General features: G+C 40.1%; 1 protein-coding gene across 1 annotated transcript in view; it reads left to right on the top strand.

The window, feature by feature from the left end:
- kctd8 (potassium channel tetramerization domain containing 8) overlaps positions 1-15,258 on the top strand; it is a 41,518-nt gene extending 26,260 nt beyond the window's left edge. The window contains exon 2 of the mRNA XM_017689816.2: positions 13,374-15,258. Coding sequence (XP_017545305.1) covers positions 13,374-13,900 — 527 coding nt within the window. The 3' untranslated portion in view covers positions 13,901-15,258. The remainder of the gene's footprint in view (positions 1-13,373) is intronic.
- Positions 15,259-16,857: the final 1,599 nt, after the last annotated feature.

The raw sequence follows: 16,857 nt of genomic DNA, 5'->3' as shown, positions 1-16,857 counted from the left end.
TACTGTGGAAGCATAAGAGAACACAATATGTTTACACAGTTTTGCTGCACATTATTTCTAGGACATGGCTTTGGCCCCCAGAGAGAATTATTCTAGTAAGGACATCTGCCGCTCCTCACTACAGGTTATAGACTCCCTATTAGCGACTGCAGTCAAACAATACATTTAGCATCAGCTGTTCTACAAATAATACAGTGATCGGCTAAACAGAGACATCTAACTGCATGTGTATAACCCAGCACACTGCTTGTTCAAGGTATTTAAGGATGTCTTTATAATTTATATAATTTATTATTTGCAGTGTTTATAAGAGAAACTGAAAAAACACCAATGTAACTACCTAGACACATTTCTAGAGACTTTAGCACTGAGATTTGTAGGTGCAAATCAGTACAGACTTAAAGCACTTTTTCACTGGGCAGTGCACTACAGCATAGTGCCGTTTCCCATTGTATAACAGTACCTGCAGAAGTAGAAAGAGTTCTGGGGAATTCTAATGTTGTTGTAACCAATCAATTAGGCCTGTCACCATCATGAAATTTTAGCTGACAGTAAGTTACATGAGAAATTATGAGCAATTAACAATGTACTTGTCTTTTTTTTCCATTTTCTGGCAAGTACAAGTCTACATCAGTTAAATTAGCTGTCTTGTTCAGGGTAGTGAGCTCTTTATTTAGCAACTAACAAGGGATGATACACTGTACTGCTGTGTAAAATTAGCTTTAGCTATACTGTCACGATTGGCCCCTCCCAGTCTTGTCCATGTGCGTTTTTGTTTTGTTTTTTATAGTCCGGCCCCCTCGTTTCGTGTCTCCGCCCATGATTGTCTCCACCTGTTTTCCACCTGTCCCTCGTTTACGCTTTGTTACTTAAGCCCTGTATTTGCACTGGTCACTGTATCGGTCTTTGTTTGATGTCCCTCTCCTGTTTGAATCTTTGTTTGCTGTTGGATGTTTTGTTCTGTTCAATTCAAGTCATGTCTAGTTTGTCTGTCATGTCTGTTCCTGGATCTCTCCGTATTGGCTCTATGACCCTGGACCATGATGACCCCGATTTTGTATTTGCCCTCGATAAAAGTGGCTTACCTCCGCACATGCGTCCGCTGCCTCGCTCCGCGTTACATATACTAGCTTTTAGATAAACAAATATTCCCCCAAAATCTGTTACAACACGTCATTAAAAGTTTTCAAGTTAGAACTAGGAAAGATAAAAGAGACATGATTTCTTTTATTTACACCAACTCATGAAAATGTATCCAGCTCGCAATAAGATTGTGAAATCTAATGACTGCAGAGCGTAATTACGGTCAGGTTAAATAATTACAATCACAGGTGTGTTATATAAGAAACTCCTTTTGGAAAACTGCACTACGGACCCGGGGGCTTTACTATGTTCACACTGACCTTCTGTCAGTCGTTTTACAAGGCCAGACCCGATTTCACACTACTCTGCCTCCAACTCCATCTGTTCAGCTAAGAAAACATGGTGAAATCCAGTAAGTGACCTGCAACGCCAGCTACCTACTAGAGCTGGAGTACCTGCTTTGGGGAAACACATTATGCTTCCAAATGATTTAATAATAAGAACTATTGTTTCAGTGTTGTTGTTGTTGTTATAGTTCACTTGTTTAACCTATTTAACAGGTTGAACATCTTGAATCTTGACCAATACACCTTTCATTTCAGTACAGGTCTCTTGATAATGGAAATCACAACAAAATGAATGATCACAAATTTGTAACCGTTCCACACTGTCTAGTGAAAAAGTGCTGTAAAGTGCATGCTGTTCTCGATGCAGTGCAAGAATTCATAACAGGTACTTCTGCAAGAACCAGTTTTTAACACACTTCTCACTTTTCAATCCTAAATCTAATCTCACTTTAGTTCAACTCCTAAAATCAATCATCTCATTTACCACTCAGATGTAATACAGAACATTCAAAGATTCACATTTTTTGTGTATTTTTCATTTTTGAGTCTTTTGGGTTTATCTTCAGGTTCTCACCAGCTGTTAGCTGTTCTTAAGCTGGTGGCCTTGCAGCTGCCCTCTACACCATCTTAATCCTGTGTTTCACCCAAAGGGATTACAGCTATATTGAAAATGCCTATCAGATTTTTGCTCTTTTCCCCCTCTTCAATTCTTCCATTTTTTTTCTCCGAGGTTTGTGCACAAATGCTCTCTGCATTTCAATTATAGATTGACATCACATTCAACCCCCCCCCCACATGAGCTGCAGACCACCATCCCCACGTCCCTTTTCCTTCATCAGTAATCCATGGTCCCTTAGCAAAGGTCAGGAGGCGTTGGGTTGCTTCAGGATAGCAATGGTGAAAAATGTTAAGCAGTGTTGCGTGCAGGGAGGTCCAGGCTTTCAATTCTTCCCCCTGATCTTGTTCAGACAAATTCTGAAAGCTTTCAGGCAGTCACTGGCATAACAAGTCTCATGCTGTTCTTTCAATAATCAGCCTCTGTTCTTGTGGAACTAAAAGAATGTGCTGCTCTCATTTTCATAAACCATTATTATTTCAGTATATCCTTGTGGTTTGCATGAAAACTTTACTGAAGTTGTGACAAAATCTCATACCTCTCAAAGCAGTCAAAGCAGTGCTTCATATTTCTGAATTTTGAAAATTTTCAACAAAAAAATGTGCATTTAACGTAGAGTTAATGTAGCAAGATCTTATTCCATTTAACTGTGTAATTTCTGTTAATCTTGAAATATTCATCCAGGATAAAGTGCAGCTGCTGTTTTCAAATGGTGTACAGCATACAAACTGGAGCAAATGGTGATGCAAGATTTTGATGATGATAAAGCACAGCAAAGCAAAAGCCATCAGTTAAGTCAGGAAAGCTATACCCTGCCTTTATGCCAAATCTGCATTCCTTGACCAAACAGTCTAATTACAGAGCACTGTTTGATTCCTAGAGATTCCACAAGATTTGTGTTTGCCTAATGAGTTAGTTGTGCTGCTGTGGAAAAGTCTCAGAGCTCTCATTTTTTGGGCTTTTTATTTTTTTGAAAGTATTCTAATAGCACCTCTAAGCCTCTCTCTCTCTGTCGAGGCTAATTGGACTTTTCACAGAGACTAGATGGGCGCTAATTTTATACTCTTCTACTAACATGTTTCTGACAGCTGTGCTGATAATTAACATTTTCATTTGTCATTATCATTATCATGACTGGCGACCTGTCCAGGGTGTATCCTGCCTTCCGCCCGAAGACTGCTGGGATAGGCTCCAGCACCCCCCTGCAACCCTGACGGAGAAGCGGCTTAGAAAATGGATGGATGGATGGATGGATTATCATTATCATGAATCAAGTTTCCCAAGTTGTTTATTTTGTATTTACAAAAGCAACTTGGCTTTTATGAATGAATAAGCAGACAGATACATTTGAAAGGGTTGTAAATGACCTTGTCCAAAAAAGATTTATGTACAGATGTAAACGTATATGCTCACAAATTCTTTACAAATTTTCATTGCTTCTTGAGTGGTGCAATTACCAAAGTAAATATTCAACCACATAAAAAACAAATGATTTTTAGTAGACATAAATTGCGTTAAAACACTAATAATAAGACATTATTCAGTAACTACAGGGAAAACGGTGCAAACTGGCAGAGTTATTCTTAACAGGAATGAGGAATGGAAGCATGTAATGTATCTGCTGATGGGTTCTTGGTATTTAAACTCAGTCCAAAATTAGCATTTACAAAAGACAGTAGCTCATCTGTTCTTGCATAGTTTGTGTTAGTCATGCTCTAGTCCTTCATGAGTGGTCACACAACACTGCCCACAGGATACTGCTGGCAGCAGTGACATCGAGGTTGACACACAGTGACCAGTAGCACTGCTGTGTCACACCAACACCATGTCAGTATCACTGCTGTGCTGAGAATGATCCACCACCCAAATAATACCTAATCTGTGGCGGTCTTGACCATTGAAGAACAAGGTAAAAGGAGGCCAACAAAGTATCAAAATATTGTCTGTGGATACATGGCAGAGTGGTGAGCGTGGGGCACCATGTTTGCTGCTGTGCAGTGGTTAGAGAGAGTTTATTCTTGTAAATAAGTTGCTGATGTTAAGTGTAAGAGGTGCAGCAATGTTGCGTGTGCTGTGTTGGGCTGGGCTTTGGGGACATTAGGTGGGATGTTAGAGTTGTATGGCTGTTGGAGACTTTGTATCTGTATTTGTATCTGCCTCCCCGTTTTATTTGTTAGCGTTGGCAGCTGGCTTCCCCTGCTGAATGTACATAAAACACTCAAACAAATGCTGTTTCCATGTTCTTCTATGCCAACCCCACATTGTGTAGAGAAACAGGTGAACTACATATAATTGTAGAATTACAAAGTGCAAGTACGTGGCAGGATAGAATAAAATGGATAATAACTATAGTTACAGGGAGGTGTATTTAATGAAATGGCCGGTCAATGTGTGTGGGTGGGTGTGTGTGTGTGTATACATACGTATATATCTAACTTGTGTGTATATATATATATATATATATATATATATATATATATATATATATATATATATATATATCATATACTTTTTTCCTTACTTTTTGCATGCAAGTGTATGTGTAATTGTACATGTCTGGCTTCTCGGCTGTTATGTTTGACTATACTCCTTACATGTTTATTTGGCCAGCTTATGAAATTTGCATCTGTTCATGTAGCAAGGTCCCTGTGAGTGAACATGCATTACGCTGTGAGAGGTGATCTGTGGATCTCCACGTGTAATTGCTTTCTGTGATGGAGCTGCAGTGTGTATTAACTGCTCTACAGCCCCAGAGGCACTGATGCTTACTGCTATTGGAAAGACAGTAAAGCAAAGAGGAATTAGCTATTATGATTCCTCTGAGATTTAAGGTCCAGACTCAACCCGTGTTTGCTAATGGGTAGCTCACCATATGGCCGCTAATGGCAAAATGCTCACTTTAGGATCATTCGATCAAATAGATAAAACCAGGGTAGGACAGACTTTTATGTCCTTGCAATTAAAGTGGCTAGGTTAATTCAGTATAACGGAACAGCTGTTTGGATAGGTTTGAACTCTGTGGGAGTTGTGTGACTGACCTTCTGACCTCACAACATGTTCGAAGTATGATGATGGATGGATGTTCTGTTTGCAGGGAAATTAACTTGTTTGATTTATAGATAGGTTTACCTGTACCATGACACAGTACTGAATGTCACAATATAAAAATGGTCAAAGGAGATTGTAGAAATGGGTAGTGACAGCTGTATTCTGTTAATTATGCTATCAAATGCAGTTCCACTGTGTGAACATCATAGCTCACAGTCAACCCACACTAGTATGTCCAAGGTCATCTGACACACTCCCAGCCTCCACTTATTTTCTTCATTACAATTCATTTTATCCATTAAAGACCCGCAGGTATGGCGGCAAGCACACTCCACAGGTTTTTAATGATCGCCAAAAGTCAGTCGCTCATCACAGAGAGATCTGGTAAAATGCATTTCTTGAGATTTTAGAGATGATTTCTGAATGTTTCTCAACAACTTGTGACTTACTAGTCAAAGCAAAATTGGCTACAATACTGTCGGGACTGAACAGAAGTCAGACCCTTGCAGATTATAAAAAGGGGTTTTAATAAAGGGCTTAGACAAAAAGTGATTTTATAATAGTGATTTTATGGATGTTAGTGTGTTTGTTTAACCATTTTCAAACCTCTCCTTGAGGAAGCCCAGTAGTATATGTAGTTATAAAGCAATTCCTGGTTTGACCATCAATGTTTCTTTGAAATGTGCTCATGATGTAATTCATGATATTAACAAGTCTCTGTGGTGGCTGTGAAGATGTCAAGGAAGAATATGGACCCAAGAAATTCTTGTTACTTTTTATTGTTTTTTATTGTTTTGTTTAAAAATTTGCTTAGATGCCTAAAACTTTCACACAGTCCATCCATCCATCATCTTCCGCTTCTCCGGGGTTCGGGACACGGGGGCAGCATCCTAAGCAATGAGACCCAGACCTCCCTTTCCCCAGCCACTTCCACTAGCTCCCTGGGGGGATTCCGAGGCGTTCCCAGGCCAGCTGGGCGATATAGTCACGCCAGTGTGTCCTGGGTCTTCCCCGGGGTCTCCTCCCGGGTGGACTTGCCTGTAACACCTCCCAAGGGAGGCATCCAGGAGGCATCCTAACCAGATGCCCAAACCACCTCAGCTCACTCCTCTCGACGTGGAGAAGCAGTGGCTCTACTCCGAGTACCTCCCTGATGACCGAACTTCTCACCCTATCTCTAAGGGAGAGTCCAAACGGCCGCTTGTATTCGTGATCTTATTCTTTCGGTCATTACCCAAAGCTCATGACCATAGGTGAGGGTGGGAACGTAGATCGCCCAGTAAATCGAGAGCCTTGCCTTATGGCTCAGCTCTTTCTTTACCACAACAGACTGGTAAAGAGCCCGTATCACTGCTGACCCAGCACCAATTCGCCTGTCAATCTCCCGCTCCCTTGTACCATCACTCGTGAACAAGACCCCGAGATACTTAAACTCCTCCACTTGAGGCAAGAGCTCATCCCCTACCCAGAGAGGGCTCTCCACCCTTTCCCACCTGAGAACCATGGCCTCGGATTTGGAGGTACTGATCCTCATCCCGGCCGCTTCACACTCGGCTGCAAACCGATCCAGCGAAAGCTGAAGTTCACGGCCTGATGTCCCCAGTAGGACTACATCATCTGCAAACAGCAGTGATGTGACCTTGAGGTCACCAAACCGGACACCCTCTATCTCCTGACTGCGCCTAGAAATTCTATCCATAAAAATTATGAATAGAATCGGTGACAAAGGGCAGCCGTAGTCCAACTGACGGAGTCCAACTATCCCTGGAAACGAGTCTGACTTACTGCCGGCCATGCGAACAAAACTCCTGCTTTGTTTGTACAGGGCCTGAATGGCTCGTAGCAAAGAGCCATGTACCCTGTACTCCCAAAGCACCTCCCATGCTCCTCCTGAATCTGAGGTTCGACTATAAGCCGAACTCTCTTCTCCAGTACCCCTGCATAGACCTTACCAGGGAGGCTGAGGAGTGCGATTCCCCTGTAGATGGAACACACCCTCCGGTCGCCTTTTTTAAAAAGAGGCACCACCACCACCCCAGTCTGCCAAACCAGTGGCACCGCCCCCGATGTCCACGCAATGTTGAAAAGGCGTGTCAGCCAAGACAGCCCCACAACATCCAGAGCTTTGAGCAACTCCGGACGGATCTCATCTACCCCTGGTGCCTTGCCATCAAGGAGCTTTTTAACTACCTTAGCAACTTCGGCCTCAGTAATGGACAAGCCTATTCCTGTGTCCCCAGACTCTGCCTCCTCACTGGAGAACGTGTTGGTGGGATTGAGAAGGTCCTCAAAGTATTCCTTCCACCGCCCAATGACGTCTTCAGTTGAAGTTAGCAGCACACCATCTCCACTATATACAGTGCTAGTGGCACACTGCTTTCCCCTTCTGAGTCGCCTGACGGTTTGCCAGAATCTTTTCAGAGCCGACTTAAAGTCACTTTCCAAGGCCTCACCAAACTCTTCCCACACCCGGGTTTTTGCCTTGGCAACGACTGAAGCCGCAGATCGCTTGGCCTGTCGATACCTGCCAGCTGCCTCTGGTGTCCTACAGGCCAACCATGCCCGGTAGGACTCCTTCTTCAGCTTGACGGCATCTCTCACCTGGGGTGTCCACCACCGGGTTCGTGGATTACCACCCCAACAGGCACCAACTACCTTGCGACCACAGCTACAGTCAGCCGCTTCAACAATGGAGGAGCGGAACATGGCCCATTCTGAGTCAATGTCCCCCACCTCCCCCGATATCTGGTCAAAGTTCTGACGGAGGTGTGAGTTGAAGATCAATCTGACAGGTTCTTCTGCCAGACTTTCCTAGCAAACCCTCACTATACATTTGGGTTTGCCTGGTCTGACCGGCATCTTCCCCCACGACCTGATCCAACTCAAAAAGCACAATAGTTACCTTTTATCATGGTTCATGATAATATCACAATATTGCATTATTAAAAAAACTTTAAAGTTGATTTTAATGTCATTCAAAAATATATATAAGGTGTATACACACACACACACACATATATATATGTATATATATTAAACAATAATTGAAAAAGGAGTAAAAAAAACTCACCACATAATCATGTTCTCTATGTATCATTATCTCACAGGATTATTAGCAGTCAGGACTGGAGTTGAGAACCCTGTCAAATGGCATATATCATTTAATCGTCATGAGCATGCTGTGCTAGTCATTATATAACAGCGCTCAATGTGGAAACCTTTACATTATTAGCAGCCTCTGTTTGCCAAATATGCTCAGAATGAGAATGTGAATTGCTGCTAGCAGGGAAGTTAGATTCTACATTATATGAGAGTTTCAAGCTAATGGTGGTTTTTCCATACTGGGTTCAGTATTAATGCCGTTTGAGGCTAAACACAGATTATGGATAAATAGAGCTGAAAACAGACATTCAGGTGACTTCAGCAGGCCTGAATATTTCAACTTAATGCCAAACTACTGGACTTGCCTGTTAGGGATGGATATAGGATTTTATCAATACCAATATCAATACCAGTATTGCTGATCAACACCAATACTGGTACTCTTATTGATATTACTCTCCATAATTTGGTGCAAAAAATAAAGACATGACATGAAAAGATTCAAAAAGATTCCAAATGAAAAGGTGTGGAAAGGCTGTGGTCATCTACTTGAAAATGTTAACCATAAGCAATACAAAATTAGTTACTCCTGATTATCAGGACAGCAAGCACAAAGTTCAAACTTAGGCTACCTAGCAGTTAGCAGTTTATGGTATGCTAGCTACTATACATGTCAACGATAACGTTTCAGTGCACATTTAATTTCACAGTATACCAGATACCAGTGTTGTAGCTGTTTGTCACTGTTAGTTGTTTGTCACTGTTGTGTTGTTTTATTGTGTTTTTAATGTTAATTCTATACATTAATTCTAACATTCTATTTAATGTTAATTCTTGAGCCTTACTGTTTAATGTTAATCAAGTCTGTTATACAGATTCATTACATTACACCTTTCCCCCTGATAAGGTGATTTAGACTGCTAAAATATCCTGCTTATTCATTTAATGCATGTATCATTTTCAGATAAGTTGATTTAATCTGATGCAATGATTTAGGCTGTCCTAACTACAGTGTCAAGTATGGAGCTAACTATAAATATGGACTACGGTAGGACATTTCAACAAGGTAGGACAATTGGACAGAACACTGGCACATGCCTGCATACATCATTAAAAGTTTGGTTATACTTTATTGCAGAGATTTGTAAATTTTCCCTACATCTGGTTTAGATTCTGAAAACTTTATAGACATGCAGATTTGTCTGCTGCACTCAGAAATGGGTCCACTGTGTACTTTAATGTGAAGATTTGTGGATTTGGGTAGCATGTTTAATGAAAGTGTGGACTATGGTGCATATTTATACTGCATCTGTGCTCCTCTCATTCTATTTATTTGCTTATATGAGACAACATCTTCATAAATTCCCTCAAAAGGTTAAATAAATCAGGAGATGAATAGGCCTCTGTTTTGACTCTCCAAAATGCTGAATTGGTCTGGAACACCTGTTTGTACTTATTGACAAGTTATTATGCTGTTGTTCCATCCGGTCTGACATTTCTTCTGAAAAGCCAAATGCCAGTACAAGAGTGTTCACATCTGTTGGGAAATGTCTGGTCAGTACGCCATGGCCCTAAGGTTGTTTTCTTATAATGTCATCTGGTCCAGTGCCTTGGATCACTTGTGAGAATTCCATAGAAAAACACTTAAAATGTATCACTGCAGTCTGCTATTGCAAAACTGTTTGTTCAAAACTTTTCTAGGATGTTTTAGTCAGCGAAGTTCCATGAAGAACCAGATTCATTTATGCTTCATATGAGCTTTTCCCAAAATGTTCCAAATGCATCACGAGTGTACTCTGGGCAGTCCACTAGGGCAAAAGGTGTTCTTGGTCTATCAAACGGCTTGATTTTCACCCCACACCCAATCACCTGGAAATGCATAATTAATAAAGTATAAGAACTATAGAACAAAAAACAGTTTTCACCATAAAGAGGAGTTTTCATTTTGCTTTAAAGCAAATTTGGAGGAGTTCTGTTACTGCACAAGTCATGCACTACTCCATTACTCTTTATTTGCTAAATAAGACATATTGGGGAAAATGTGGCCTGTACTCAAGTTATGGCACATAACATGTATTTTTTGTTTAGTTTTTACGAATATGTTCAACTCGGCAAACAAATAGAAATTGTGCACTAAGATTTGCAGAAAATAAGCTGGATTTCAGTTTGTTCTTTATAGAGCACATGACAGCATATTGCTGTTGTCGGAACAAAACCTTGTATCTCCAAAAATGTTTTGCTGTTTCTTTGGTCCAATCATTATGGAATTTACACAGAATGTTAAGGACATGTGGCATTTTCAAATTATGTCAAAAACTGAAAAACCACAAAACTGGAGAGAAAAAGTTTTCTTCCTACAGCAGTGATTTGTTCTTGACAACATTTTATGGATCTTAATAAGCACTGCAGTTTAGCATGTTAATGTCTCACGTTATGCAGTTTGATGAAGTGGGAACATCATTGTTGTCGTTGTATTATGAATAAAATGCAATTTACAAGTTTTACATTCCAACTTCTTGGAATCATCTTTTTGAAGTGCCTCCACATTGCATTACTAGTGCACTTGAACAAAACCTTCAGTACAATAGAGAGATGCTTAAACTTCTATGGCGATTCACTAACTATGTGGCGCAAACTTTCATTTGCAGAATGTCTACAGCAAGTCTTATCAGATCTAGTTCTAGAGGACTGGAGTTCAACACAGTTTGCTGATTTTCTGGCTGCAATAATAGTAATCCTGGTAATTAAATAAAGAGTTGAAGTAAGTGTGTTTAAGCAGGGAAATCATCAAACTGTGGTGGAGTCCAGGCCTTCAGACTAAAATTGATCTTGTGGTTTAATTGTAACTCACTTGTAATTATGTATACATATATACACATGTACAGACATGAATAACGAAAAAGTAAAAACAAATTGTTGACTGACAGGATCTTAGTCAACCAAGAATGCTATGACCGATAAGTGGAACAAAGGACAGTTGCACAGTGCACAGATGTTTGCTGATGCTGTGTATGGGTCCCAGCAGGACTGTGATCTGCCTCCACTGCCCCCTCAGCAGGCATGATCAGCCTGTGGAGAGACTGCCTCCCTGCTTCCCTGTGTCTGGATATCAGCATCTAATCACCAATTAGCAACTGCATATCGCATTAAGGGGTGCACTGAGGCATGCGGTTAGTAGCTGCTCTCTCCATTCTGCAAAAACTTAGGGAGAGATAATAGAGAGAAGATTAGAGTTAGAATATTCTTGTGCCTAGTGTTCTATTATTATTCTTCTTCTTCTTTTCCAAGATTATATTAAGCACAAATCTCAGACACACACTAGGCTGCTAGACTGTCTTGGGCTTAAAAGGAATTTGAACGGAGGTTTACTTTAAGCCTATAAAATACCACTATTTGCATCCAGTCAAATGGAATCAGTTGCTATATGTGGTTGATTTTTTGCAAGTTATTTTTTGCTCTTTTTTTTTCCAGTTTGTCCATTTTCACACTGTAACTGGTGGTTGTCATGTCAGTTGTGTTTGTGTTTAGGTTAATTCTTGCAGATTCTCTCTGCCCCTCTGCATCCCAACAGCATGTTCATGCTGTGTTTGTTTAGGACCAAGTTACATAACTAACAGCTCTAATACCCCCTGAACCAGCTTCTCGTTCTTGCATGCTCAGTCAGGCTTTATCATCCTGCTGAGGACTAACTCTAGGAACGATGTTTTGCTTTTCTTTTTCACTTTGATTGGAATAACATAAACGATTATTATGCACATTATGCTCTCACATCTGTTCTTCTTGTACATGAACTCTGGTGCTAAACATATAGCATAATGGCAATTTAGTTGATATTGGCATATTGTTGTGCAGATAATAGCAATTTAGGGTTTACCAGCCTTTCATGATTTATTGTGTATTCATGGTTTCATGCTAAGAGTGAAATTCAGTTCTTGGGGGACTACAGCCCTGGGGAAGTGAGTATCTCTGCAGCAATACATGATCCATTACAAGATGAATTTTGTAATTAGTTGAAGAATTTATTTGTTAATCTAGTGAAAACACTGAATAATACAGTAGTGTTGGTCAGGGTACATTTATTTATGTGCTGTAGAATAGATTTATGTCTGTTTTGACATTCTACTTCCTCCTCTTTATCTGTGTCCAGTGTTATTGTTCAAACAATGAAAGTGACCACATTTTACACATTCTTCCTAACCTGACACAGTACCACTAAAGCAGGTATGGATTACATGGAATACTGCTTGATGACCCAAGGAGGGTACCTCCCTCTGCATCAGGTTTTTAGAGAGAACCTGTAGTACCAAATAAATGGATCTAAATGTTGAGCTTTGTATCACCATATTATTCAGAGTGATCTATGCTGCACAACAAGTGACACTACACAATTAGTTTTATCTGTTACTTATTTTGGTGACTAAGCAAGTAATCGTTTTATTTTTCAAAGCCAAACAATAGAATTTAAGCTGAACTAAGTAAAATAACATACTGTGCAGAACTTTTCAAAGATTCCAAAGTAATTTCCTGAAAAATATAAAAAGACTTTGAAAATACTTTATATATAACTAAAACACTGTTTTAAATGGCAAAAACTCCACAAAAATATTTCCAACATCCTTTTTTTCTTACTGAAAAAGAGACTTTTGAGAAATTTTTAATGCTGCTTAAAGCCTGTCATTTCCTAAACTTTTCACAGTTGTGCATTTTGTTATATAGTAGTGTTTACTGCAGACATCTTCACTTTAAAATTAGAGTACCACTGCCATACATGCATTTGTGAGATCCTTCTGGTGTGGGTTCCCTATCTTTCAGTGATGCTCACAAAAACAAAAGTGATTTGAATGCCCCTTGTGTAGAATCTTTAGCCTAAAATTGCTAACCAATCATTTACCCAGTTTATCTCAAATGGAAATTTCACTCATTTTTTAAAGTGAATAATAAGCTTTAATCTAGTGATTATGACAGCCCTGCATGATGTTATACATGATCAGTTTTACCTCCCCAAAAGAGTAGACGAGTGAGACCTGGTCAGGTTTGACTGTGTGTCAATACAGGTGACTTCAGTTTGAATGTTTTGTCTGTGGTATTAACAGTAAAACACAGATGTATATATGCTTGAGTGTGTCTTTGAGTCTTAAATGTTTATAATCTTAATCATTTTCTTATTTCTGTGACAGGACCTGCCTGCAGGACAGTGTCCCCCAGGGCAGAGTGTGAGGAGCCTAAGCCTGAGAAGCTGACAGATAAAGGCAGTGAAAGCGGAGCTTCCCTCAATGAGCTCTCCACCTCCAGCTCCGACACCCATTCTGAGGCAACCTCACCCCAGGATGGAGGCCCTGTCCTGGCATCACGTGGAGAGGTGGTGGGAGGGTCGCTGGCCCCCTGTGGAGCCCTGCACTCAGTGTCCCGTCCACCCAGTACCCTCACCTTGGGCAGGCCTCCTAAAAAGGGCTCCTCAGTGCAGTGGATGGAGCTTCCAGATAAAAGGCGCAACAGCGAGCTTTTCCAGTCCCTTACTAGTGGGGTGGGGCTACGGGAGGGAGGTGGGGGAGGACTGACACGGAGGAAGACTCTGGAGAGACCTAGTGCTGAAGAGGAGATGAAGCAATGCATCCGGGATTTCCACAAGATCAAGATTCCACAGGCATTCCCAGAACGGAAGCGCCAGTGGCAGTCGGAATTGCTCCAGAAGTATGGACTCTAGGGAAGCATGAAGTCAGAATTTTCCTTCACTATTCTTTGTTTGAATTTTTCCCTAGCACAAGGGATTCTTAACGTCAGTGGTATTTGAGAGAGGAAAAGAAACTTAGTAAATTTGATTATTTAAAATATACACATTCATAGAAGAGATTGGATACAAGGCTATCTACTCTGTTTTCAGTTTGATGATGGATTTTTTGCAAGCATGTGGACTACCTGTTCTAGGTAACCCGAAATTATGTTGTACACCAAGTAAAAGGCAATCCAGTTGAACTTTTTAAGAAGAGTACAAACTTTTAAACCAAATTAAGGAGTCTCCTTTCTCTATGCGCTGAGTAGAAATTGTTCCAGATGAACCAATCAAAGTGACTACAGAATCAGAATTCCGTTGTTTACGTTGTCTTGTATATGGAAAGTTTTGGAACACTTGAGGAAGTACAGGGTTTATGTCATGCGTGTGTCATGTACAGTTCCATTGTGCAGATGTAGACAGTTTATACCTCAAACACATTCATTGATTGAAGAACCGAACCGTGATGAATGCATAACACAAAGTAATGCTATTTGCCTCAAATACGTAAAGTTAATGTGTTAAATATTACAACTACAATGTCAGAATCAAAAATCACTGTCTCATCTGATATTCAGAAATTATTTCAGAGGAGCACTGTTTCTTGATTCATTTAGTGTCCACATCATGTCGTACAAGACGTTTAAATAATTTAAATGTCAGTCATTATGATGAACTGCCATGTGCAGATGTGTATTTTACCATTGGATGAAATGTAAACGCTGTCCAGAGTCAGCTAGGCCTATAGGGTTATGGCTGTTTCACTATTTCACTATTTTCACTAGATTCCGTTTGTAAAATGACCTGTGTCTGCATTTTTGTGAATATTTCAAAAAGTATAACTGCAGAAAAATTATTAGAATAATTAACAGAAATTGCTACCAACCATAGAAAATCTTAATCATGATGAAGCATCACAAAGTCTTATGTTTTGGGGCTTTGTAAAAACCATTTCATAGAAGCTGGATCCCTTCGGTCATTGCTGAAGTCAGTGTGTAGTGTTTGCCAGTATGTGTAAAGCACAACATTCAGTAAATGCTGGACTGAGAAGCTGAATTGTCTCTTTCCAGGGCACAGGTTTGAGAAGCACAAGGCACAGCTGTCTCTGTGAAATCATAGTTGCGGTTGCAGTATTACAGTGAGTCTCTAACAAGAGCTAGTGTTAGTCTATTATATGATGTAAAAAAAGAGAAATTAAGGTTATGTTTTCTATCAGTTGACTTCTGTTGATTTGCCTCAGTGTTCTGTAATAAAACATGTTGTGCGAAAAAAGAATAATAACAAAAAATGAATTTGTCTTCTTGGTGCATAACTTCTTTATCTTAAAAGTGAGATATAAATAGAAATAAACAAGTGCTGGGTCTTTAAGTGTTAACTGCTACTGATTGGTGGGAATGTTTGGGAAAGTTCAGTCTTCCTTTAAAGTTCAGTTTTCCCGCTGTGTTTTTAACAGCACCTACAAATACGCTTAGAATATATTTTTTTTCCAAAACATCAAGGAAGTGGTAGCTCTGTCTATGGTAGCACATCCTCTAATTGTTTTGAGTTTGATATATAGTGATCTTGTATAGACATTTTGTAACATCATTGATGGCAAGATTTGGTAATAGTTACGCAGAAACATTGCAGAAGGCAATTAGGCAATTTAGCTAATCAAAGCACAGGGTCCAAAGCCAGTCAGAGGGTAGGATTTAACTAGTCAGTCAAAATGCAGGATTCAAGTAATGAGCCAGAGGACAAGAGCTGAACAGTTAACGGACAGGGGTTTAGTAGCAATTCAGATTTCATGGTTAAACACTCCAATCAGATTACAGAATTCATGTAGCTGGTCAGGTGGCAGAGGTTGACACACAATCAGATTGAAATTTTAAGTAGCCAATCAGATTGCAGAACAATCAGACAAAATTTGACTAGCCAATTAGCATGCAGGGTTCATCTAAGTAATTAGACAGCAGGAGCCAGTGGTGTAGAACTAGCCAATCAGATTACAAGATTCAACTAGCCAATCACTGTGGGACTCAAGTAGTCAATCAGATTGTAGGACTCAAGTAGCTAATCAGAAGAGCACAGCTACCCTGATTGTAAAATTCAAGTATTCAATCAGAGGCAAGACTGAACTAGCCAATTAGATCGCAAGGTTTAAGAAGCAAATCAGACTTGAACAACCCAATCAGCATTTTCAGCTTTTGAGTAGCCAATTACATTGTAAGGCTTGACAATCAATGAGATTGCAGTATTCAAGTAACCAATCAGATTGCAGGACTTAAGTATCCAATCAGTGAACAGAAATTTGACTAGGCAACTGGATTGAGCTAGGTAATCAGGCTGCAGGATCTAATAGTGTTGAACTAGCTAATTGAATTACAGGTTTCAACTAGCCAATTGGAGTGCGGGATTCAAGCAACTAATCATACTACAGGTTTCATCTAGCAAACTGAAGGGCAGAATTTGATAGAGTCAACATTCTTGACTTAACGTCTGTTGCCCTAGGGTTCCAAGAAACTGGTCAGTTTACTTGCCATCTAACTTCAACTCTGCTGCTAGCCGTAGTATACAAGATTACACACTGAAGATGCTTTTCCCTCGATTTCTGTATGAGAAGGAAATGCTTGTCTTCTAGCCCAGTGGGGCTGAAAAGTCACCGAGAGTGCGTTCATTTCTAATCAAGTCAGGACTGCACTTATTCATGAGAGGAATGAGGCCATTCTGTACTGAAGTGTGTCAGCATTGTCAGCAGCTCAGCCATTTCAATGAGCTCAGTGCACTATCACTACAGACATTTGAATTCATGTATTTAATGAAAGAAATCTTGATTTTAGTTCACAAATAAAGCTTTTGCCGTTGTTTTTTTCCCCCCCAGTGACTTCCTGTTCTGCTTTGTTACTTTTCAT

Source organism: Pygocentrus nattereri, chromosome 8, assembly GCF_015220715.1.
Source record: "Pygocentrus nattereri isolate fPygNat1 chromosome 8, fPygNat1.pri, whole genome shotgun sequence".
NCBI classification, from domain to species: Eukaryota; Metazoa; Chordata; class Actinopteri; order Characiformes; family Serrasalmidae; genus Pygocentrus; species Pygocentrus nattereri.
This window is presented reverse-complemented; position numbering and strand designations above follow the sequence as displayed.